This window comes from Juglans microcarpa x Juglans regia, chromosome 1S (genome assembly GCF_004785595.1).
Source record: "Juglans microcarpa x Juglans regia isolate MS1-56 chromosome 1S, Jm3101_v1.0, whole genome shotgun sequence".
Lineage (NCBI taxonomy): Eukaryota > Viridiplantae > Streptophyta > Magnoliopsida > Fagales > Juglandaceae > Juglans > Juglans microcarpa x Juglans regia.
Window position 1 is genome coordinate 3,066,201 of NC_054595.1, and position 24,999 is coordinate 3,091,199.

Below are 24,999 nucleotides of genomic sequence, written 5' to 3' on the forward strand. Positions count from 1 at the left end.
TAAGAATTGTAAACTGTTAAATTTCAATATTGAATTCAATTATAGAAATTTACAAAATTGTGTAATGTATATATATATATATATATATATATATATATCTGAAGTCTGAATTTATGTAGTTTTTTTTAAATATCATATAATAATTCTCCATGTGCAACAGTCCATTATGCACACACAAGTTAAAAATAAAAATAAAAATTATTAGATACTGTCCAAATACAAGTAACGTCTTACTTCTAACCTATCACAATATATTGTAATATTAAAATTATTTGTATAAATATTTTATTTTAATAATATTATATTTAATAATTACTAAAAAAATACTTGATGCACCTATAGCTAGTCGTTACTCCTCAATATTAAATTCCACCTCATCGAAATGACCAAAAACACCTCCTATAGCGTCCCCACCAACACCAGTTCAAAATCGCAACCGTATACGTCTCTCGTCCATCGGCATTGTAAGGTCCAGATATGAGATACCACTTCATTTCCTCGTGGCCATTTTCGTCCACTCGTTAAATCCAGCCATCCCATTGAATTAAAATGACCATTGCCTCCCCCTTCGCTCGGATCTCTCCCGGTCTCTCTCCTCTGCGGGATAAAGAAACCCCATGGAGCGAGCACCAACCCGAACCGAATCCGAATATCTTCTCGGACTATCCGCGCACTTCTTGACCCTCCGGAACCTACCCATGTGCCGGCAATACGCCCTCCGAGTCAGAGAATCCGGCACCGACAAACACTCCGTCTCCGACCAGATCCTCTCCGTCGCCGACGTCCTACACGCCGCCGAGAACCGCCTTTGTAACCGACATCTTGACTACTTGTCCATCCTCCAGATCCGCCGGGTCGACTCTGGGAACCGCCACCTCGTTCAGAGCCAGTACGAGAAGCTCGCGGCTCTCCTTAACCCCAACGTTAACAAGTTCGCTTTCTCCCAGGACGCCCTCGGACTCGTCTGGGAAGCTTGGTCTGTGCTCTCTGACCCAGAAAAGAAGGCCCAGTACGAGAAGGAAATCGGCTTTCCGGAAAAGCGCAACGAGCACAAGGAGAAGAAAGCGACCGAGAGCGAGGGTACTGACACATTCTGGACCTTGTGTCCGTACTGTTACTGCATGTACGAGTACGAGAAGGATTACGAGGGATGTTGCCTTAGGTGCCAGAACTGTAGGCGGGCGTTTCATGGGATGGCGGTAAATGCGCCGCCGAAGAGTATATTGGTGGAGGAAGGGACTGGGAAGGAGCGGTACCATTGTTGCTGGGCCTATTTTCCTCTGGGGTATAACAAAGGAGCAGAGAGCCGTAGGAAGGGGAATGCCGGAATCGATGTGGGAAGGGAGAAGAGGAACGTGAATACTGTGGCTAGGAAAACCAATAATATTATGAGGAGTAGGAGGAATGGATTGGCAAGAACGAATTCGAACTTGGAATTTGGAGAGGCAAGTGGGAGTGGAAACGGTGAGGGTGGGTTGGAATTCTATGAGGGGGATGATGATGTCTATGTTGGTATAGTGGCTACGCCCTGACGCTTGATGGTGAGAATTGGAAATGCTGAGGGACTCAACTCAATAGGTTTGTAAAGGTAGTTCCTTTCTTCGTATTCTTGTCTATAGGATTTAGCATGACTTAGCAAGTAGTACTGGACAGGGGATTTTGTGTGTTAGTTGCCTCTTCAGTTGGGAAATGGAAGGTAAATTACTATATTATAGTTGCTTTTGAGTAAGATTACTTTCATTTTTGAGTTCAAAACGAATGCTATGGTTATGATATATTGTTGAAGATGAAAAAGGTGAGGAATTGTGTCGGTAATAGTTTTCAATGATTTGCTTCCTGTTTGTTTACAGTAATTTATTCATGCGGTTGTAAATTATGCTTTACTTTTGGGAATTGGTCTAATCCTGTTGTTGAGCAATGCTTGTAGTGAATGTTGTCGAAGATCTACTCAATGTGTTCTGCAAAAACAAAATTTTCAGACATCGGTCTTCTACTGAACTTCTTTGAAACCTAGAAATTTATTTTACACCTCTCCCACACCAATCATTTTTCTTTTCCTATTCAGATTCCTGAAAGTACTTGCTTCCATTCCATTTGTTCTTGTCGGTTGTTGAGCTCGTCAATTTATTGTAATTGGTTTTGGAAGATGCAGCCTTGGCTATCGGTCATCCACTCTTCTTCTTCAATTTAACCAAAAATGTATAGACTACCGGTCAGTTTTTTTAGTGAGATGGTAATTGTGGCACCAATTTCTTCTCCAAATAAAAATTATTGATGTACACCATAGGAGTTGCTTCTTGTGCCTCTGTTCAGGATGTTTTGCACGGAATCAGTTTAATAAATAATTTGCTTTCTATTGAACTTTAGAAGCCTGCACTTGGGGTTGAGTTGTAGCACATACTTTTACTAATCATAGCTTTCGAGTGAGGCATCATATCTTACAAGTGGGTTAATCCTTGAATAAAAATAAACAAGTGGATTGTCCAGCTTATGTACACTTCCTACTTCTTGTATGCTTGCGTTCATTTTTTGCAAAGGTTTCCAATTACCAAGAGCATTGGCTTTCCTGCTATTTGGTCAAAATGCTTGACTAAATCATGTATTTTTGTTAGCTCAAATTATTAATTTTCATCACATAAAAGACACTCTTAAAGGCGCTATCAAAACTAGATCACGTGTCCTGCCAGCCTTTGAACAAAGCTCTTTTTGGGCGGAATCAAGCAGAGTATTGAATATTGAATGTGGTGTTTATGGTTGGAAAGAAATGGGCCGTGCTTTGAAGATAGAGAAAGTTCATTGGGAGGAATTAGTGAGTTTTTCTTTCGTACTTTGTCTTTGGGCAAAGGTTATTGTTTTGAATGGGGACAACTTTCATGATCTTCTTTTAGCTTCTACTAGTTCCTAGCTTGTATTTAAGTGTTTTCTCTTGTATACTTCCTGTAGACTTAGGCTATGCCTATTTACTTGACTCAATAAAACTTCGTATTACTTATATAAAAAAAAGTATTGAATATTGAAGCTCGGTTTGCTTAATAATTTTAATACAAGTCGAATTTGAGCTCATTACTGAGCTAGGTTCTACGTTCAGTCTGTTCCTTAGAGTCTTTTAGCAAGCATAATCTCGAGAATATAGAAAAGGAACCTTGGCTTTTCTTTTTCAATCATTCGTCTAAAGGTTGAAATCTGATTTCAGATTTTTCCTAGAGGAAACATTGGATTATATCAAGCATTTTAGATTATATGATCTTAAGTTTAATCATAAAATCCACAGGTGTGTTAAATGCCATTTTTTTATAAGTGTGTTAAATACCAATGATGAGGTTTTAATACCCAATCTCCCTGACTTAATTGTAAATATCCTCATTAAATTTGCTTCAAATCGCACTACGAAAGCAAATATTTTTCCTCGTAGTGGAAGGCAAATTCTGTGGGGGCATATTTGTTCTCACTCCATGGCTTTACAACTACAGGTAGCATTTCTTCTTACTGTCTAGGTGTCATCATTTCATATTTGGTTTCTTTGCTATGCCATCTTATCTACTATTATTTTGCTTCATTTTTAATGTTACACTTACACATGCAACAGTTTCGAAGTTTCAAGTCAGGAACGTGTACATACAAAATAGCATTTCTCGAGGACTTATCTCAACTGATTCCATGGGCAGCAGATCATTCTTCAAACCAAAATCAAAAGTCAGACCAAACAACTCAATGCCAAGAAACACGGCGAGGCAGAGAGGAGACGTAGGAGGCGAATCAATGATCAATACCACACTCTTCACAAGATCCTCCCAAGCTTAATCAAAGTAAGAAATACAAACTAATCAGAGAGTATTATTTGTGAATTCATGAACTTTGTTATTTCATTGTTATCATCAAAACATGTAATAAAATCGATGTATTTATCTCAACTATGATTCCAAACCATGCACAAATATACATGTGCAGGATCGTGTGTAATTCAAATGAACAGATGACAAGGCAACGGTGCTTGCTGAGACGGTGAGGCAAGTGACGGAGCTGCGGAAGACAGCCTCAGATTTGGAAGCAGTATGCGATGGTAGCAATAAGGACTGCATGTTCCCATGCGAGGCAGACAAGCTGACTTTGGAACACTGTGATGATGATTGGGAGGCGGTTATGGTCATGTTCAGCTGCGAGGATAGGCCAGGATTGATGTCAGCCATGGAAAGGGCACTCAGGTCAGTGCAAGGGGTGACGTCTGAGATGGTGACAGTGGGTGGGAGGACCAAGAGTGTGTTGTGGGTGCAAGGGCTAAATGGTGGCAATGCTGAAGGGATTGTAAAGCTAAGGAGAGCTTTGAAGGGAGATCATAGACAGGCCCATCTTGCCAGGGATCGCGAAGAAGCGACAGCTCGCTCGATGAACCTTCAGTTAATGCATGAATTCCATAGCTCTAGATACATTCTAAGATGGGTGGTTTAAAAAACTGATGGTTTCTCCAAGTTCGGATGTTTCTTCTTTTATTTTCAATTTCAATTTTATTTTCAGTTTAGTAAGTCTATCTGATCATGTTGATTGGTGATGCCTCTAGACTATATTAGTAAGAGTAATGCTACATGTAGTCGTGAAGTGTGTAAATGTTGTGAAGTTGCTTTAAAAAAGAATAGGATTCACTATTAAAAAATTAATTTTTTTTTTCTTGTGGGTCTCGTATATATTTATTTTTTAAAAAGTGATTGCAGTATTTGTGTACTCATGACTGTAATTCATATAAATATATATGAGACTCACATGAAAAAAATAAAAATAAAAATAAAAAAAATTTACTAGTGGATCTTTTTTTTCTTTCAAACCAATTATACGAAATTTACGCATTCCACGATTGCACGTATCATTACTCTTATTACTAATTCCGTTATTTAGTCATTAACTGTGGGCTAACGCCGAGGCACCAAGACTGCCCATCGCTTGCAATGGGTTACACCTCCTATAGCTTACTGTTCGACTTCAAGTTTTTTCCTGTCAATAGGGGGGGTATTGTTGGGTTAGCGAATGAATTTGAGACTTCGTACTTCCTTCCATCCACTACAACATCCCGCTATAAAAGAACTGAGTATGCTAATTTACCGTTCATCCACCTATCCAAAAAATGGTATATATCATAGTGGTGGATGAAATGTAAGATGGGCTCAAAAATGTGAAGACAGATTTGCATTCCCCAGAAGGCTGAAAGTGTAATAGTAAATTGGTCAAGGTATCGCAAAGGGCTTGGCTTTAGGTTTGATCCTCGAGAAAAATTATTATGATGCAAAGTAGGGAGTTTAGATTGGCTTAATGCTAGTTTAGTTGTTTAAGAAAGAAGAAAATCGATCAGATTGTCAATTTTCATCCGGTGAAACGTGCTGGCCTGGCCTGCTTATACCAACCACTGCTTGCATGTAGATTTTCCCTACTTTGTGCTATAACTTGAAAGAATTGATTGGTAAAATTATGAGAGGTAATGAGTCGTCAAATGCCCTCAAGTGGGTAGGTGGGTTTGAATTTTAGAGGCTTCCAAATCTTGTTGAGGAGGTGATCTAACTTGAATTTCTTCCACAAGTCCCCAGCTACATCTCATCAAACACTTGGAACACTACAACAATCCACACTTTAAATACCAATCAGGATATGTCCTGCCTGCAACTCAAAACAGAACTAGAAGTTCCCAATATATTGAGAAAGAACTCTCTCTCTCTCTCTCTCTCTCTCTCTAAAAAATGGCTGGTTCCAAGCATTGTTTCACATTGTCTTTGGTTCTACTAATTTCATTGTCAAGCATTGATATGAGCTCGGCAGCTCGGCACCTTTTGGATACACCGGCAGCTCCACCGCCAACATTGACCCTGCCTACAATTCCATCTCTTCCCAAGGCTACATTGCCTCCTTTGCCCTCTGTGCCAACCCTGCCTAAAACCACTTTGCCACCTTTGCCATCCTCCCCTTTGCCAACACTTCCAACTCAACCCACTCTGCCAAAGCCAACACTGCCACCACTGCCTAGCACCCAATTCCCATCTCAACCAACACTGCCAAAAGCCGCATTGCCACCATTGCCTACGACACCGTTGCCAACTCTCCCAACTCAGCCCACACTTCCACCATTGCCAACCTTACCAAAGCCAAGTTCGCCAACAGTTCCCAAGGTGACTCTACCTCCTCTGCCAGCCACTCCATTGCCCACCATCCCAACTACAATCCCATCTATTCCTACCATCCCAACAATGATTCCAACAATTCCGACACTTCCTTTCCTCTCCCCACCGCCATCAAATTGAACTAGCATTGAAACTCCATGGGGCCATTCAATTTCTCCTACTGATCTGGTTGTTGGATGGTTCTTTGCCTGCACCACTGTTTGAAGCATTCTTGAGCGTGTTGGAGCCTGCCTTTGCTCTATATATACGTTTTTTGTTTATAGGCTATAATGGATTTTATAATATTTGTTTGTATGTATCATTGTAGAGTGATTAATTTATCATTTTAATCACTCAGTTGTTATTATCATTTTTTATATTTTATCGTTTCGAATATGATTCTTATTTATTTAATGATTGAGTCTCGATATTATACTGACTACTAATGACTCTTACTTTCAATAATACTAAAAGAAACAAAGGAAAAGAATGATGACAAAAAATGAAGGAAAGATTATCATGTGACCTTAAATCACTCAAACTAGAATAATCTCTAGGGCTGCAAAATCTTCCATCCATGCAATGCCAGCCCATCAATATAAAGGTGATTATGATGACACGAAGATAATGCCAACACTGATTCTTGGAAACAACTTGGCAAACGCAAATAGTAGTTGCTTTTTGGAAAATAATAATGTGCTACTTTAAAGAAGTGTTGATTTCCTATAGAGAAATGATTGAAATATGCCTGTAATTGTTGAATATGGTTAAGCTGTACATTAAAATCTTGATGAACTAGACAAAGATTTGTAAGTGGATTCCAAGTGGAAGATGAAGCTTGTTCATTATAGAACACCATCTTTAGGCCATAAGGTTTTACAATTAAGAGACTGGCCTACCACTCTGAATTCATGGGTTAGCCGATGAATTTGAGATCGCCTCCTATATAGCATTCAGCATGCCCTTGGGCTTCGTGTCTAATGTGATAGATTTACTTGGTAAGATTGACATTTTTCTTTGCGTTTAATGTCAAAAGCAAGAAAAATCATTATTTCTGCTCCCTCATTGTAAAATCATCATTTATCCTTAAAAAAGATAGAAAATGGTGAATTTAATTATTTGGATTATATTCTCTAATACTCCCTGTGCATGCGAGGCTGAAAATCACGAGGACCCACCTATTAAGAAATGAATTTGATATTTTAATATGGAGAGAGTAAAAAATTAGGAACTCATAACCAATATCATGTTAAATCATATCATTTGTCCTAAAACTTAGACATGTAAGAAAAGATCACCACTTGTACCAAAAGGTCAAGCTGATTGGAAGAGGTAGATTTTTGTTATTTGTATTATATTCTTAACACTCCCCCTCACGTGTGATTCAGTATCTTCCTCAATGAATAGGCCCAACACGTGGAATATTTAATCAAATGGGTAAAGTGTAGAGTCAGGGTTCAAACTTAAGACCTATGCTCTGATAACATGTGAAATCACCACTTGTCCCAAAAACTTAAGCTGATGGAAAGAGATAGATTTTTATTATTTGTTTTATATTCTTATCAGAATTTTAATCATATGAGTTATATCCTCTAATAACCTACAAAAATGGAAATTTTTCCCGTTAAGTTTGAAGTCAATATTAGATGGGCTCCATTCTTTAAAAACGGTTAGGTTAGGATGGAACCTAGACAGTCTAGATTGGCTTCATACCAGTTCAGTTTAGGAAAAAAGAGTGTATATTCCATCAGCCAGTCAATTCTCATAAGGTAGAATAGCTGATGGAATGTTGCTTTTATTTACCATTTACTATGATTTGGAGACATTGATCACCATAATCGTATAGAACTATTACTTAATGGAATTGTCAAATTTTGAGAGATAATGAGTCATTACGTCTCAATATTTGTTTCCATAGCACATTGCCTTTGTTAAGCTATCCCAAAGTAAATAGGTAGGTTAGAATTTTGCATGCTTCCCAAGTCTTGTTGAGAAGGTGAACAAACCAGAAATTTTCCAACACTTTCCCCAACTACATCTCATCAAACACTTAGAAGTTGGTATCCTTCAACATTCCCCTCTATATATACCAGTTAGGACTTGCCTGCATTCAACTCAAATCACAGACTGAAGTTGTTCCCTTTATATTGATAAAAGGACTAGCTCTCTCCTATCCCTACAAACAATGTCTGGTTCTAAGCATTGTTTCATATTGTCTTTGATTGTGACCTTGTCGTGGTCGAGCATCAATATGTGCTTGGCAACTCGTCGCCTTTTGGACACACCGGCAGCTCCACCCCCGGCATTGACCCTGCCTACAATTCCATCTCTTCCCAAGGCTACACTGCCTCCTTTGCCCTCTCAGCCAACACTGCCTAAAACCACATTGCCACCGTTGCCATCCTCTCCTTTGCCAACACTTCCAACTCAACCTACTCTGCCAAAACCCACACTGCCACCACTTCCCAGCACCCAATTCCCCTCTCAGCCAACACTGCCTAAAGCCACATTGCCTCCATTGCCAACTCTGCCAAGCACCCAAGTCCCCACCTTACCAAACCCAACTTTGCCATCAGTCCCGAAGGTGACTCTACCTCCTCTGCCAGCCACTCCATTGCCCACCATCCCAACAACAATCCCATCCATTCCTACCAATCCAACAACGATCCCAGCAATTCCTTCCATCTCCCCACCACCATCAAATTGAATTAGTAGTCAGCGAAACTCCATGGGGCCATTCATTTTCTCCTACTGATATGATTGTTGGATGGTTCTGTCTTGGCTCTACGTTCTACTTTCTAGTGCTTGCATGTTTTGAGTGGTTTTATATGATTTACTTACATGTTTAATTGTAGAATCATTCTTTACATAATTTCAGCGTCACTCGATCGGATTGTTGTTGTTATTGTAATATTTATCCTTGCGTTATCTACTTAATGTTGAGCCTCTGTCTTATACTGACTATTAAAACGCTTTACTTTCGTTAATTAAAAAGTAAATGAACGAAAAATACATCAATAATAATAAAAAGAAGGAAGAAGAAGAGAGAAAATTGAAACAAAATTGACTTGCTAATCCACTAATTGATTTGTAGGTTTTGCTGTTGTGTTGTCTTGAATTTTGAATGGCTTTGCATACTAGTGTTTGGATAATTCTACTTCTGAGGCTTCAATCATTGCGAAACATGTCTTGATGACTGATGTTTAGACAAAAAGGGTAAGAAAATCCTCCGCTAGTCACTGCAACATCATCCCCGCCTTCCTCATCGCCACCAGCTGCTGCAAATTTGTAGCTCCTTTACCCAAACCAGATGAGATGAAACCATTTTTGTATCCAAACGAGGACCTAAGTCAATTCAATTACAATCAAAAAACTCGGACAGAAATTATATATTTTTCTCTTTGTAATTGCTTAGCATTTCTTTAAAAAAAATTGATAATTGATTTGTTGTTTTTTTATATATATAGCATAAATACCAATGCCTACTTTCAACTCAAACCTCAAGAAAACGTTTGAGTTGATCTATTACCACCTATTCTTCTTAATGTTACACCAGAATTTACAGCAAAATGGTTAGCAAAGCCAGATTGCTCAGAGTCCGTGTCTCTACAAGCACCACTACTACTACTACCAAACTGGCTGCTAGACTTTCTAAACTGCCTAGATGTGTTAGGATACAAAATTGCAGTGTTGCCATTCCCATCCAAATCCTCTCCCCAGTCGTTCCCTCGTCGGGGTGCTAGCCTCGAAACATTTTTGTTCATTTCTGAATCTGCATTTAAGTTCCCATAGGAGGATGATGGAACCGATTCTGATGAAAGCCCGTAATGGTTGTACCAATTGAGTCCCATTTCACCAAATATATAGTCAGACAAGTCTCCTGTGCTTGCCGAGTCCTTGGTGCTTGCAGTGCTGCAAGAACTCGCATCTGAGCTGCTGAATAGGGAAGAACTCTCACTCAATGAATCCACTGCTCGAATTCTTTGCATTGAATGAAATCTCCAATCATCTGGATGGAACGAATCATTATTATATCTTCCAAGCTTCTGCTGTGCGGCCATAGAATTAGACTGTGTCTTGGATGTAGTAAGGCCGGAAGGAACAGCTTCCAAGTTCCTTTTCTTTGACCGTCCACAATGAGACACCCCATTGTTCCTTATGACTGGGGCTCGTGGAGAGTGCCTAGTAACATAAGATAAGTGTCATTTAGAAAAACTGTGTTTATTCCAAAACGTAACTCTATGATTCCGAATATGTAGGCTCCTCAGTTACACGGCAAAGGTACCTGGCATATAGAAGCATGTACGCCCCCTCCAGCAAGACCCTCTCCAATTCTACAGGTTCTACCTGCACATAAAATGCATGCCGCCAATCAGCTCCAAAATCAGAGAACATAACTTAAGCCAAATATTCTAGATAAGCAAGTAACGCTGGGTTTACTTATAAAAAGGATAAGCAAGTAAACGCGAACTTCTATTTATCTGGCATTAGACTACATATTTTCGTAACAATCCCACAAATACACCCCACCCAAGAGACTATTTCATAGGAAGTTCCATCCAAAGGCATTACATGCAAGGCGAGAAACAAAGTATATATAAATATATCATCTAAGATGCAAGAAGATTTTGGCCCTTGTAGAACCCGGCTTTCCAAGCCAGAAAGTAGAAAAAGGGTTTCTTTAATAAGGCTTATAATAAACAACAGCTTACTTATTGTTTTTGGCAAGTAAGATAACAAAAAGAAAGGAAGGAAACCGAGTGTAAAAAATAAAAATAAATAAATAAATAAACCAGGAAACCGACTTGATAATATTTGTATAGCTTAAAAGTACACAAACAACTTACTGTGCTATCATCTATCCTGAACCACTCCCCATTATTCTTCACATAACACACGTAGTGACCAGAAAACGCAGCATTCATGATATCCAAATGAACCACCACTGCATAGAGACTGTATAAAGAAGATTTTTCATTCGTTCCATTTATATACGGGGCCATGTCGAGAACCTCAGGAAACCGAATGGATTTGTTCAGCTTCTCAAGGTTACCAGACTGCAAGGGATTGAAGAAAAAGCATTAGGATTTGTTTTTGAAGGATGAAGCACACAATAACAAATCAATAATAACAAACTTACCTGAAATCGCTTCAACACAATCGTCAAAATATTTGGCAACTCCAATATTGTCAACTTCTTTTTTGCCTTCTCATAACATTTGCACCTAGATAAAAACAAGGACAAAGAAGTGTGCAATGAAAATTAAAAAAATAATAATACCCAGAAAAAAGCTACACAAATCTCAACCAAAAATAAAAAGATGGCCTGAATCACCAACACAACTCAAAGCTTCATTCTTTACAACTCCTAATAAAAAGTGAAAAGTTTAGAATACATGAGAATGCAGAAACAGTAAACAGTGAGTTTCACTTAGTTTGTTTGAGTAGTTATTGGTCTCAAATTCAAAAAGTGCTAAGATGTTCTTGCAGTGCAATTAAGAAAAATTAAATTTAATAAAAAAAAAAAAACACTCAAAAAGTTCTGGTAAAATGTCCATTATCAATATCCACAATCAATATCCAACCAACATCCGTATAACAGTGCCTCATCCAAGCTATTACTGATTCACAATATAAATCCTACTCAAAAGTCAAACCAATCTTTAACACCTGTGCACAAGCTGAAAGTAGAAAGTGAGGTGGACAAGATGAATGAACACAACCTATAAAAGCTTAAAACTTACCTTAGTAACTCAAACAAAAATATTGGACACAAAAACAAAATTACGTGTCTGACTATCTCACACAAAAAAAGAAAAAAAAAACTTCCTTGCGCCAAAAACTTCAACCGTAATTGAGGAAGCAATAAAAAAATAATACAGAAAAAGGGGGTTCAAAACCAAAATAGCAGACCACAACGATGGTTTGGGCACGTAGATAAGATGTAACAAGGCAATACAGATTTTCCTTGTTACAAGAGAAATGACTGTACTGATTATTGTGTTAAAGAATACTTGGAACTGAGTATTGTGTTAAAAGAATAATCAGTATACAAGATATACTTAGCAGAAGGCAATACTGAAGTTGTCTTGTTTAAAAGAAAAATGAGTTTACTGAGCATATGTTACAAATGCGCAAATGAGTCCAACCTGTTGCAATAGTACTTGTTATCTCGGTCCAACATCTCAGTAGCTGTAAATTGTGCGAGAGCCTCTTCAAGAGTTCCAATGTCCCCATCTATCTCAACAGTAAGATCCATCATCTGCTCACACCGGACAGATTTGCCAAGGCACTTCATGCATTTTATCTGAAAACACCAATCATGGCAGTCCAAAACAGATAATTATTACCAACACAGAAAGTAAAGTTGGTGATGGAAGTCTTCTATCATTTCTTGGCGGCGAAAAAACTTAGTCCTTTAGCAAGAGAAAAAACAATTACTTAAGTATCATCAAAATAAAGAACAACCTTAGAACGAAGGTAACCCCCAAAAGTCAGGCCTACTAGAGTTGTTTCCTCTGCCATTGGACCCATACTCCCAGCTTCCTTGAGGCAAACAGATTGCATTGTATCAACAGCATACCTGCCATCTTACTAACTGATCATGTGATACACATGAGGGGCAGAAAAGGAAAGAAGATAAAAACTTGGATGAAAATTCACAAGTCCAACAGGTCAAGTCTTTCAGATAGCTCACCTCAAAAATTCATGGGCATCTTCTTCCCTCCCATGACCAAGATTACTTCCAATTTTAGATAGTACCCCAATGGGAGACAAAGGAGAATAGCCTTCCTTTGCCTTCTGAATTAGACATTCAAACTCACAGATAAAACACCACCCCTTCTTTCGGCCTGGGACAAATGACAAACATTGTAAAATGAAGTCATCAAGCACACTGTACAAATAATTGAGCAAGACATAATTCCACACGAATCTTGAAAAGAAACTTGCATGATTTAGAATGATGCCCATGAAGAAGATACGTTGTAAGAGGCTGAGTAAATGCCAGGCACTGGAGCACAGCATTAGCATAACAGCTGCAGAAATTCAAATGAACAGTTCATTATATTAGCAAAAATAAATTGGACAAAAAATACACATTCAAACTAAAAAAGATTTTGTGGGAGAGAGAAGGCAAGGATGTTTCAGTGTTCATATCACATGATAAATAAAGTAGAAATCAGAGCATCAAATTCCAGCAATGAGATGTCGTATTCCAATAACTACTGACAGAAGTGAGTGACTTTATGCCCAACCTCATAAAAAGACATAGCCTCTCAACCTTGTTTTACTCTAGTATCAGTGAATAATAGCATGGTAGCTTACAATTTAGCATTCGTCAATATTATATCATATTCATTATGTCAGAAGCTGAAAGAAATCTTAATACCTGTTCCCACAGTTTGTAAGGCCAAATGGACACAGTTCCACCTTATCATAACAGTAAAGTTTCACGAACAGTTCGTATGGAAAGACTATCTGTCAAAACAGAAGCAAGTTTTGGGAACAAGAATTAATACCAAGATCACTACAAAGAGAATAATGAAGTTATTAAGAATAAACTATAAATCTTGTCAAAGACCTTGCAATTGTACTTCCCAGCAATATCATTCCCAAGACCTAAGAGTTTGTGCTTTGACTCTTTTGAAGCCCTAAACTGCTGTACAACTTTCTGCACTGAACTTTTCAAGCCATTACGAACATCTTGTGGCAAGCTTGGGGGGCTACCAACTTTCACAGGAAAGACATGACAATCATCAAGTTTTTCCAACTTGGAATTGGAAAGGGGATGCCCTCCAAGGGCTGAAGATGGATGATCACCGGATGCTTTAGAAGACAGAGACCTGACTTCTTTACACTTAAATAACTTGGCATCTTCTGTCCCATCATCACCTACAGAATCTGATCCCAAACAGCTCAAGGATGGTGGGCACCTAAACTTTGAGGCATCTGCAACTGACTTTCCTGCTAAAGCAGATCCTCTGGGGAGCTTGATATTGCTCAGATTTTTTGGCTTCGCATCATTGGTTACAAGTGGCTTGGGCTTAGAGAATTGTGATTTAAAGTCAACTTTTTCATCAATACGACCAGATTTCATCTTAGTTGATTTACTTGCCCAAGATTTACCATCAACAAAATTTATCTTATTAATAGACTCTGTGGGTAGCAATGTAGTTAGCTCCATTTCATTAAAGCTAGAGTTTGTAGTAAGCATATCAGGGGCAACATCATCAGAAAGGAGTTTCTCTGATCTGTCAATTGTGCCAGACCTAATTGACTGATTGGAAGAATTATCATCATATGATTCACTTCCAACACGAGATAGGGAGAAACCTGCAGATGATGAGGCACAAGAAGATGCAAAACCAGTATGTAGTCCTTTGGTATCTGCACAAAGACAGATGACATTATCATCATCCATCATCAGCGAAGATTTAGAAAAAAAAAGTTCAGATTATCCTACTACCCCAAAATTATTACCATATAATTCAGACTGTTTTGCCGGCATTGCGTTCTCACCGAAGTCACTTCTATCTTGAAACTCCATGGTACCAATTTGACGACAACATTCATCTCTATGACCATGTCTCCAGTGCATAATTTGGCACTTGCCAGAACTAAAATTTAAAAGAGGAAAAAAAAAAAAAAAATACATAGTCAATAACGTTATACCTACCCACCCCCCATCCCCATAACACAGGGGAATGTACTTTTTTGTAGAAAAAACTAAAAAAGTATAAATTTAAGTAAAATGTTCTTCGTATAGGAATTTAACAGAGATAATCACCTCAGTTTCAACATCTAATCAATAAGTTTCAGAGTGAGCAATATAATGCTAACAAATCTAACAGAGATAATCACCTCAGTTTCAACATCTAATCAATAAGTTTCAGAGTGAGCAATATAATGCTAACAAATCTCAGAAGAATAGAGATCCACAGAGCAGGTTAGATTGCATTGAATGATCCATGCTAACTGCCACAACATTTCTATGATTGAATCAAAGAAAATTTTTCAATATATATAATGGTCATATGTGTATTTGGGCATGTACGTGCCTGACAAGTCAAAAAGGGTACCATTAAATATAGACCACTTACCAGAAAACCAATCCCCCCCCTCCCCCACCCCCCGGGAAAAGAAAAGAAAAAAAAAAAAATGAATGTGTAAATATATTTTTCCCCAGATAAACTATCGCCTTATTCTCACTTAAACCCATAAACTTTGATTTGGAACAACTTAAACCCCATTTTGAAGTTTTGGTGTCAGTTACCCTCCCCCCACCTTTCACACCCATTACTTTATTAAGGGGTAAATTTGGGAGTTTTTAAATTTGTGTTTGATTTCTTTAATTTTGTTTTTAAGTCCATTTTATGGGTGGCTTTAAAGAAGTGCAGAGAGTTGTTTAGGGCCTAGAATTAAAGAGTAACAAGGCCCAATCCATGTATTATGAGGTTAACCCAAAAAAATTCAAGAATAGTTAGATGAGTGGGAGCAACTACAAGGTAAAGATGCTGAATAGGAACTTATGAAAGAAAAATGTGTAGGAACAAAGGGGGGGAAACCAGGCTAAAATATGCCTCCTTCGTTTCAGAGCCCGCTCAAAATTCCTGCTTTTGGTCCCCTCTTCAGATGATTAGTGAATCACTATATCATCATTTTCCAAATTTTCTACTTGTTAATTTCACTTGATTCATATGTGTCTTTATTTCTAAATCCACGCAATAGAATTGGCTTATTTTTAAAGGCCTTTAATTAATTGTTAACCCGTGCTATCCTAGTAATCTCTACAATTTAATATGAATATTCCTAGGCTATTAGAGTCTATTAGGCTATTAGGTTGAAACAATGTTGAAGAACAAAATGTCCATCTGAAAGGTCAAACCAATGGCAATGTTTTTCCCAAGCAACTAAGAGACGGAAATGAGTGATCGAAGGTCCCAAGTGTAATCCAATCACACCCAGAGAAAGAAAGCACGTCGGCCTATCAACTTTACATAGTAAATCTTCCCTCACTCCAAATAAATAAACTGTTGGTCAAATAATACAGGAGGTCAGATTCTGACGTTAGTAACGAAATTTTCAAATCAAATCACACCCCCTAGGTAACAAATTGGAAGCATTGTGACTTCTGGACACTTGCTACAAACAAACATAAAAATTCAATGTATGGATTCTATAGCCCCAAGAAACCAATTCAATGAACCACTTCAAGGTTCAACAAAATACACAAGTTAAGAAGTAACGGTATAATGACAAGTATTTAGTTTAATATTACCGAAAAAAATAACTTGAACGGGAAAGATTTTGAAAGTACGAACCAGTATCTAACTGTTTTGCACCGAGAGCACCGCATAGTTGTGTCGCTATAGCAGACAGCACACTGGTAGAGACGCAACACCGGCATGGAAGTGTACTCAACGGTGGCTTCGACCTCGGCCAGGGCAGCCTCCTCGGAGGCCATAGCAACCAGCCTCATGATCTCCTCCTTCTTCGCCGCCGCATCCTTCGACTTGTGACGAATAACGAGGCAAACAAAACAAATCAAAGCGAAGAGGACGGTCTGAAACCCTAAGATTCCGGGAACCAGCATTGGCTTTAACCAGCGCCGAGGATCAATCCAGAACAGAGAAACCCTAAGATCGAGAGTTTGCTATACATAGATTTAGTGGTGGTGCCGGCAGCGGTGGTGTGGCTCGGGTAAACGGAGTGGTGCGTGGAGGACAAAAACGGAATTTGAGGTTACGGAGGTGGTCGTGACGATAAGCATCTGCTGGATGATATTGGAAGAGATTTCGGACAAAAACGGTCGGGAAGAGAGAGAGAGAGAGAGAGAGAGAGAGAGCGGGGGTATGGGGAATGAAATGCCGTTTTGTCGTGTCATTCACTCTCTCTGTCTTTTTGGTTAGGTGGACTGTAACTCTGTACTGTGTGCACATGCAGAAGAGGCATGTCTTTGATCTTTTGTCTGTCTCCTCGTTGATCTCTCGATTATTAATGCCCGTTCTCCCCTGCGACTTGGGTTTTGTGCACGTTTGCCAATGTTTTCTTTTTCTTTTTCTTTTTCTTTTTCTGAGCGTCGAGTTCAGACGCCATTTTAATTTGAATGACTTCACACTTGACGAGTTTTCGGGTCGCATATTGAGATACTACCATTTTATAATAAGATCCATGTGTTGTGTTTTTCTGTCTTTAAATGGTAAAAAATCATAAGAAATCCTAATCCAAAAATAAATTGGAACTACTAGGGTCACTGATAGCTGGCTTCGAGAGTTCCTGCAGATAAATATAAAATATATATTTATTTATTTTGTGTCTTTTTCAAATATTTTTAAAATCATTTTAAACATTTAAAAAAAATCATAAATTTATTAAAATATACTTCCTTAATTATTAAGTAAAAAATAAAAATTAAATTGTTAGAAACTCTCGAGACAATCTGTCAATAGCTTAAGCATTTTTCATTGAGTATTTATGTTGTTTGATGAGTTTATTTAAAAAATTTATAAATATTGTAAGATTAATGCTTCGTTTGTATTCAAAATCTACTTCAATTCATCTCAATTTATCTCATTTCATTATTACAATCTTTTTAAATTTTTACATAAAATATAATAAATAATTCAACTTTTTCAAAACTCAAAACAATTTTTTTAAATTTTCACACAAAATATAATAAATAATTCAATTTTTATTCTACTATTCACAAACCATCTAACTCATTTCAATTTATCTCTAAATTCAAATCACTCCTTATTTATTTCATCTAAGTTTCTAACTCTCATTCATTTTAAATCTTAAAATTTAAATACAAACTCTAAAATGAGAAATATTTTTCTTTTATCCTGAATTCTATCATCCCAATCATTCTAGTTGACGCGTCGTGTCATCTTTATAATAGTTTTTAATCTAAATTGTTGATGTAAAGTAAATTCAAAATGTGCCCGATATAATACAAGGATGATAAAATAGGAATAGAAAGTAGCTTGCTCCTCTAAAAAACTTTGAGCTGTTTGAATAGTAAAATGAAATAAAATGATTTTAAATAAAATATTATTAAAATATTATTTTTTAATATAATTATTATTTTAAAAATTGAAAATTTTAAATTATTTATTATATTTTATGTAAAAATTTAAAAAAATTATAATAATAAAATAAGATTGTGAGTGTTTTTCAATTCAAAACCATCTAAATCTGTTTGGTGGATTGGTGCTGTCCTTGGAAATGAGATGGATAACGTGATGATGGCCATGAATAAGCTTGAGAATGAGGTAAATATGATTAGGATATTGAAGCTTAGTTGTCAGAGTACAACGAAATCATTATTCAACGTCTTGATTTCGGTGAGATTAGAGTTTTGCACGTTATCATGTTTTAGGTTATGTTTTGTGCGAGGTATTAAGTATTCTGTAAATAATAAAAAAATATTATAAAATATTAAATAATAATAAAAAATAATTAAATAATAATAATAAAATAATAAATAATAGTGAGATATTTCCAAAATATCCAAACTAGTTAGTAACATGTTTTGGGTAAATATTGGTAACAAAACCAAACTCATAAGATACCTAAACATGCCAAATATCATTAGTTTATAACATGTAATGGTTGAGTGATTGAGTCTATGCTATACATATAACTTAGAGATCTTATTCATAAGAGAAGTACCACATATATAAAAATATTATTAAAAAATTAATTTACAAATTAACGTAATTTCATATGATCTGTTAGATTTACTTTACAATAAAAATATATTTATAACTGATATAACTTGATAATATGATGTACCACATCAAACCATATCAATTTGTAAGTTTACTTTTATATAATCTTTTATGATTAAAATAATTAGATACTACTATAAAATAATTATTTCAAGGGAGATATTTTATAAAAAAAAAAAAAATATTTATTTACAAGTTCGTTCATTAACCCACTAAATCTAGTACTCGTACGGAAACTCACCGTATCAATGATTACGGAAACCCGTGATAAAGTGGAGGGAAAGGAACAATAAAATAATAAGATAGGATTTAATAATTTTATACATTAGTACGTGAGAATCATATATAAAATATTAATATATACTATTATATTATGTGTATTATATTATTAATTTATGTAAACACATAATATATAATTATTATGGTTAAATATCAACCAGTTATCTAATAATTATTTTTACAATTTCTCTAATTTTTTAATTATTATATTTTATTCAAAAATTAAAAATTACACAACTCAACCCGACAACTAATTTTTTAATCAAGCTCGACCTTGAGCTGATAGTTAAGTTCACGCTCAAATAAAGATTATATAAAAAGTCCAAAATTATTATGCATTTACTATAAGAAAATAATAGGCAACATTACAGAACATCAAGTGTCGCTTTGGCCGAGTGGTTAAGGCGTGTGCCTGCTAAGTACATGGGGTTTCCCCGCGAGAGTTCGAATCTCTCAGGCGACGAAAAATTAAAGACTAACTTGTCTTTTGTCGTTTTCTTGTCACACTTTCAATGTTGCAGCTCGCTCTTGTGTCGACTAGAAAGCACCATTTCCAACGTTAATATATTAATTAAAGTAGTGATACATATATTTATAAGAGTTATTTTTTTAATTTTTAATTTTATAATTTTTCACATATCAGAAAAATAATTTTTTTATAAATTTTTATTAACTACAATATTTTTCTATTAATTAATTATATGGCCATTTGGTACCATCAAGGGACGCTTTTTGGTTCCCTTCCTCCATTAGTTGAACACTTCTAAATTCATAGTTTAACTGATCATTTAATTTAATTTAAGGTGACATCTACCCACCTTCCCCTTTCATTTTTGACTTATCCTACATTTAAGATTTTAGTTATTATTATTATTATAATTCTACATATAATTGTGAAGTACTCGTGTAATTATTTTAAAAAAGAGTGAGATCTTTTATTAAAAAATGTATTTTTTTCATATGGATATCATGTTTTACTTACTTTTTTTAAAACGATTACGCGGCAATTGCCTAATTCATTGTTGCAAATATATTTTCTCTTATTATTATTATTATCATCATCATCATCACAGTCATCGCCATCGATTGGTCAATCAACATAACAAGTCGCAATTGAGATAAACATTAATCCATAAAATAATTTATAAAAATAATATTATTTATATATATATATATAATTGTATAAAGATAGTAAAAATGCGTATAGGTTTATCATTACTCACATGTATATACATCTTCCTCTTTTATTCTCTATTAGACACGTTGAAGCGCAATAAGGAATTCTAATGCAATTAATGAGCACAATGAAGGTGATTTGCAAAAATGTTGGAGCAAATATAATATAAATCAAAGTCTACTCAAGTTATTGTTTAAATTTAACGATCTCAAATGAGAGACATATTATGAAGTGGGCTCTAAATATTGTAGAGCACACTTCAGGTTTCTATCTTCCACTCTTGATATATCTTCAAGTTCTTATCAAAACTCAAGTGGATATTTTTTCATGTTCTATATATGAATTGGTCAAGGATTATTGAAAATAAAAACCACACATAAATGTTACCAAAAAGTACAAAGAGTTGGTCAAATTTCTTCTTTGAAATGGCAAATTACATACAATGCTATATTTTTTTGCTTCATAAGAATAAAAATTTATCTTTATTCTCATAGAAATGGACATTAAAAAAACTCTGGATTTTATTAGACATGTTGAGAGATGGTGCCCCCCCCCGCCCCCCCGGGCGCCGCGCGGAATATTTTTCATATGATTTTCCTTTGCTATCATCTCTCCCATAGCATTGCTTACTCGAGTACATATTTAGATACCCAGCTATACTTGAATCCAAACTCGGGCATGTAATGTGGCCCGAGTACCCGCTTGAGTTAACTCGAGTCATAACCCAGGCAAATATCTAAAAAAATTTGAGTTTTTGAAATCCTGAATCCGTGTAAGAAAACTCGTGTTGTGAGTATTAGGGGTGGGCAGTGGGGCCCGGTTGGATTCGACCTGTAGACACACATATTTATATATAATAGGTTTATCCACAAAACAACATCGATTCATTACAAGGTTACAAAACCCTACATATAAATATTACATTTTCTCTCTCTTCTCATTTCTCTCATTCCAGACTTCCTAGCCGCCTACCTTCCCCCTCGTCTTCTCCACTCTTCTCTTATCCCCTCTTCTTTTTTGAGTTTTCTCCCCCGTCTGTCAAGCTTTCATGCCTCAGTGCAATGGCCACAACCCACCATCCTTGAATTCTCTCTCCTATCTATTATTCTCCCTCTTCCCTTCTTTTTCTCATCCTCCTCCTCTAAGCCATCAGAGATAAGAGAACTTATCTTCGTAACTTCGTTGTCATGGGTAACGACTGACGACGACAACCATGGGACACCGTGAGTCAGTGACGCCATGACGATTTTTTGAGTTAAATGATTTAATGACCCATGATCACAACCATGGACCATCCAAATCTGCCCATTGATCTCTGAATATTTGTGCAAATGTCTGAATGACCCATGATCGCGTCCATGGCCCGTGGGTTTATTGTTTGATTTGTAAGCTTGTTTGGTTTGATCTGTAAGTTTATTTTTTGGTTTTTGTTTGGATTTGTAAGTTCTGTAAGGCTTTGTGTGATTTTGTTCATATTTTTTGTAAGATTTTAATTTTGTAAGATTTGTATTCTATAATGCAGTATTTTACGGGGTTGTGGATGGACTATGTAATTTGGGTAATTTGGTTTTCGATTCATGTAATTGCCTTATCTAGGTTTCGGGCAGGAAAAAATCAACCTAGATGAATAATGCTACTCTCCCATTGGATATAGGCGGGTTAGTAATCTAGTAATCGGTTCAGTTACGTGCGGGTTGGTAATTTGGTTATCAGTTCAGGTAACTGCCTTATCCAGGTTTCGGGCCAGAAAAAATCGGCCAGATGAACAATGCTACTCTCCCATTGGAGTAATTCTCATTATGTTACTCTCCCATTGGATTATTCTCATTAATTGAGGGGTTCCAACTTGCTAGCGATAAATGGTTTCTTCATAAATGGTTCTCCCTTTTCTCTGTATGGCCTCAAACTTCCCCTAGCACCATGAGACACGATTTGTTTTGTTCTAATTTTTAGTTCTACGCAAATCGGGTCAATACTAGCTGGGCACGCCCCATAGGTACGAAATCCACCACCAACTCCAGCTTCGACATCGAGTCCAAACCACCATGCATGTGAGGGTCACAAACTGCGTCGAGGACTAAAATATGCAACAAAATGGGATTTCAGATTCATCACTCCCTCAATCTCCACAACAAACTTGCCTTCTACGCGTTAATCTAAAAATTTATATCTTTGTAGTCTAGCATCATTAATCTAATCAAAACGCGTTCCTGCCTCACACACATATTGACATCCCTAAAAACACGTGACAGTTCAATACAGGAGTTCACAAAACGGTACCTACAGTTGAACAAACTGTCATGAATTGAAAGCACAGTAAGAAACAGCTACAAATTAGTCGGCCACTAGGCCTGGACTAACCTAGTCAAGTTGATTGGTTCGTGGCAAGCCCAAAGCCATCTTTGGCGACTTCAAAAGTCAAGCCTATAAAAAGCTCTAGAAAGAAGAAACGCTGCGACTCGAGCTGGAGCTTTGAGACCTTGGATTTCAATACTTCCAGTATCAGACATACGAAATCAATCCTAAAGTCAAAAAAATAAAAAAACTCTAAGGAGAAAATTCTCTTGGACTTGGGAGTTTGGACACCGCTACCGCGTAAGTAAGTTGACCGTTCTTGTTTCGTGATGTTCGCGTGAAATAACGTTCATTTCCACCAACCTTCCTGCACTTTTTCTTTGTATAAATTCTCTTGCCCGCACTGTTTCGTTTCCTCACCCAAAAAACAACCTTTTTCTCTGACAGCTTATGTCTCAGAGGCTCAACGTTCCTCACTCTTCCTCCATAGCCTTCTCCCTCCATTCCCATCTGGTTTCAAGTGAGATGAACCCCAGCTCCAACTGGTGTTTTAATTTTCATTAATTGAAAGCTTTTTACTTCCAGTTCCCACCTGATTAATTCTCTGGATATTCTAAACCCATTGTTTCATTCTTTCAAATCATAGCAAAGTTCTTTCTGTTTGTTTCCCGAGGGAGAGACCAAAAAGAAAGGTTTAGCTGATTTCAAGATGGGTCTGACAGGTTTTGTTGAAGGAGGCATAGCTTCAATTGTTGCAGGCTGTGCCACCCACCCTATGGACCTAATCAAGGTCCGAATGCAGCTCCAGGGCGAAACCAGCGCCCCAAAATCGACTCCGTACCCAGCCGTTCAAACTCTCCGCCCTGCTCTAGCCTTCCGCAACACTACACTCACAGCTCCGGAATCGATTCGCGTGCCTGTTCCGACACCGCAAGTGGCGCGTGCGGGCCCAATCGCCGTCGGTGTCCGTATCCTCCAACAGGAAGGTGTCGGTGCTTTGTTCTCGGGCGTCTCCGCCACCATCCTCCGCCAGACTCTCTACTCGACGACCCGAATGGGCCTCTACGACATCCTGAAAAAGAAGTGGACCGATCCAAACTCCGGCACCTTGCCGCTCGCGAGCAAGATATCCGCAGGCCTCATAGCTGGTGCAATCGGCGCGGCGGTGGGCAACCCGGCCGACGTGGCCATGGTCCGCATGCAAGCCGATGGGCGGCTCCCCTTGGCTCAGCGCCGCAACTACACGAGCGTGGTTGACGCCATAAACCGCATGGCACGCCAAGAAGGGATTGCCAGCCTGTGGCGCGGTTCGTCCATGACGATAAACCGCGCCATGTTGGTCACAGCCTCACAACTCGCCTCGTACGACCAGATCAAGGAGATGATACTGGAAAAGGGGGTGATGAAGGACGGGCTGGGAACCCACGTAACAGCGAGCTTCTCAGCGGGATTCGTGGCGGCAGTGGCGTCGAACCCGGTGGACGTGATAAAGACGAGGGTGATGAACATGAAGGTGGAGGCAGGGGCGGAAGCTCCGTACTCGGGCGCTCTGGACTGCGCGTTGAAGACAGTGCGCGCGGAGGGGCCATTGGCACTGTACAAGGGGTTTGTGCCGACCATTTCAAGACAGGGACCTTTCACTGTTGTGCTGTTTGTGACGCTCGAGCAGGTTCGCAAGCTGCTCAAGGATTTCTGATGACCACGAAGATATTTAGGATTAAAGTTGAATTCCATGTTTTTCTCCCCTAAGAATCTCTCATTAGATTAGCTAAAAGTTAAATCAGGTTAACTAAAAATTAAATCTATTAAAGATTTAATTATTAAATCATAAAATATAATCATATTAAAATAACTAAATTCTAAATATTTAAAATTTAACTACAACCACTTCTAAAATTGTTTTCAAATTTGAAAAAAACTATTCATTCATCAAATACAAGAAATATTATTTATTAAATTGAGGATTAACATTTACAATGAGTTTTATAATATTTTTATTAATTAATTTTTAAAAAGACAAAACAGCATAAAAATCACCGAATGCATTGTCACTCGATCCAACTTGGCCACCAAAAAGGTCTTGGGTCAGACTTGTTTCAAGTCCCATGCGATAAACTGGTGGAGGTCGGCATCACGAAAGAATGAACTTTAAACAACCGCACCCAAAAATCTCCAACAAAAGAAACGCAGAAGATGATAATTAGCGAATATTCACATGTGCAAAACTTATTACACTTACAAAACAATTCATCAAAAAGCCTAGATTCCATAAACCACGACTCCCAACCATGTCAAGGATTTTTCACATGCTTTGTTAAGTAGATATATCCCATAAACAGCAGTTTTAAACCTTTATAAGCATTTACGATACAAATTT

General features: G+C 37.4%; 6 protein-coding genes and 1 non-coding gene across 12 annotated transcripts; 6 read left to right on the forward strand and 1 right to left on the reverse strand.

Annotated features, from left to right (window-relative positions):
* Window positions 1-561: 561 nt before the first annotated feature.
* On the forward strand, window positions 562-4,546 carry LOC121246875. Of its 6 annotated transcripts, none has more exons than XR_005937180.1 (3): window positions 562-1,588; window positions 3,587-3,806; window positions 3,974-4,546. XR_005937180.1 is itself a non-coding variant. In XM_041145185.1 (2 exons), exon 1 carries the CDS (start codon window positions 618-620, stop codon window positions 1,530-1,532), a length of 915 nt encoding a protein of 304 aa, XP_041001119.1. In that variant the 5' UTR covers window positions 562-617; the 3' UTR covers window positions 1,533-1,578; window positions 3,669-4,546. The 6 variants fall into 6 exon arrangements, 2 of the variants coding, with proteins under 2 accessions (XP_041001119.1, XP_041001120.1); XR_005937182.1 differs by having other exon boundaries at window positions 3,666-3,806; XR_005937181.1 differs by having other exon boundaries at window positions 3,669-3,806.
* On the forward strand, window positions 3,657-4,546 carry LOC121246540 (transcription factor bHLH131-like; the record flags this gene model as incomplete). Its single annotated transcript, XM_041144715.1, has 2 exons — window positions 3,657-3,822; window positions 3,974-4,546. Coding segments are annotated over 2 exons (639 nt in total), but the record flags the coding sequence as incomplete, so codon positions are not given.
* A 1,113-nt stretch (window positions 4,547-5,659) lies between these two features.
* Window positions 5,660-6,493, forward strand: LOC121245715 (protein PELPK2-like). The gene is made up of 2 exons (XM_041143608.1): window positions 5,660-6,078; window positions 6,115-6,493. Exons 1-2 carry the CDS (start codon window positions 5,721-5,723, stop codon window positions 6,276-6,278), a joined length of 522 nt encoding a protein of 173 aa, XP_040999542.1. The 5' UTR covers window positions 5,660-5,720; the 3' UTR covers window positions 6,279-6,493.
* Window positions 6,494-8,322: 1,829 nt separating this feature from the next.
* LOC121246541 (protein PELPK1-like) lies at window positions 8,323-8,844 on the forward strand. The gene has a single exon (XM_041144716.1). It carries the CDS (start codon window positions 8,323-8,325, stop codon window positions 8,842-8,844), a length of 522 nt encoding a protein of 173 aa, XP_041000650.1.
* A 698-nt stretch (window positions 8,845-9,542) lies between these two features.
* LOC121246627 (ubiquitin carboxyl-terminal hydrolase 17-like) lies at window positions 9,543-17,140 on the reverse strand. Its single transcript, XM_041144832.1, has 12 exons — window positions 16,460-17,140; window positions 14,619-14,755; window positions 13,720-14,525; window positions 13,528-13,616; window positions 13,089-13,174; window positions 12,835-12,988; window positions 12,606-12,720; window positions 12,287-12,444; window positions 11,278-11,362; window positions 10,985-11,194; window positions 10,423-10,484; window positions 9,543-10,319 (listed from the first exon to the last, which is right to left on the reverse strand). The coding sequence occupies exons 1-12, from the start codon at window positions 16,729-16,731 to the stop codon at window positions 9,638-9,640; spliced, it is 2,856 nt and encodes a 951-aa protein (XP_041000766.1). The 5' UTR covers window positions 16,732-17,140; the 3' UTR covers window positions 9,543-9,637.
* Window positions 17,141-19,531: 2,391 nt separating this feature from the next.
* On the forward strand, window positions 19,532-19,613 carry TRNAS-GCU. Its single transcript has one exon. It is a non-coding gene; the product is annotated as a tRNA-Ser (tRNA).
* A 3,285-nt stretch (window positions 19,614-22,898) lies between these two features.
* On the forward strand, window positions 22,899-24,365 carry LOC121246569 (mitochondrial uncoupling protein 5-like). The gene has a single exon (XM_041144742.1). The coding sequence runs from the start codon at window positions 23,332-23,334 to the stop codon at window positions 24,316-24,318; it is 987 nt and encodes a 328-aa protein (XP_041000676.1). The 5' UTR covers window positions 22,899-23,331; the 3' UTR covers window positions 24,319-24,365.
* Window positions 24,366-24,999: the final 634 nt, after the last annotated feature.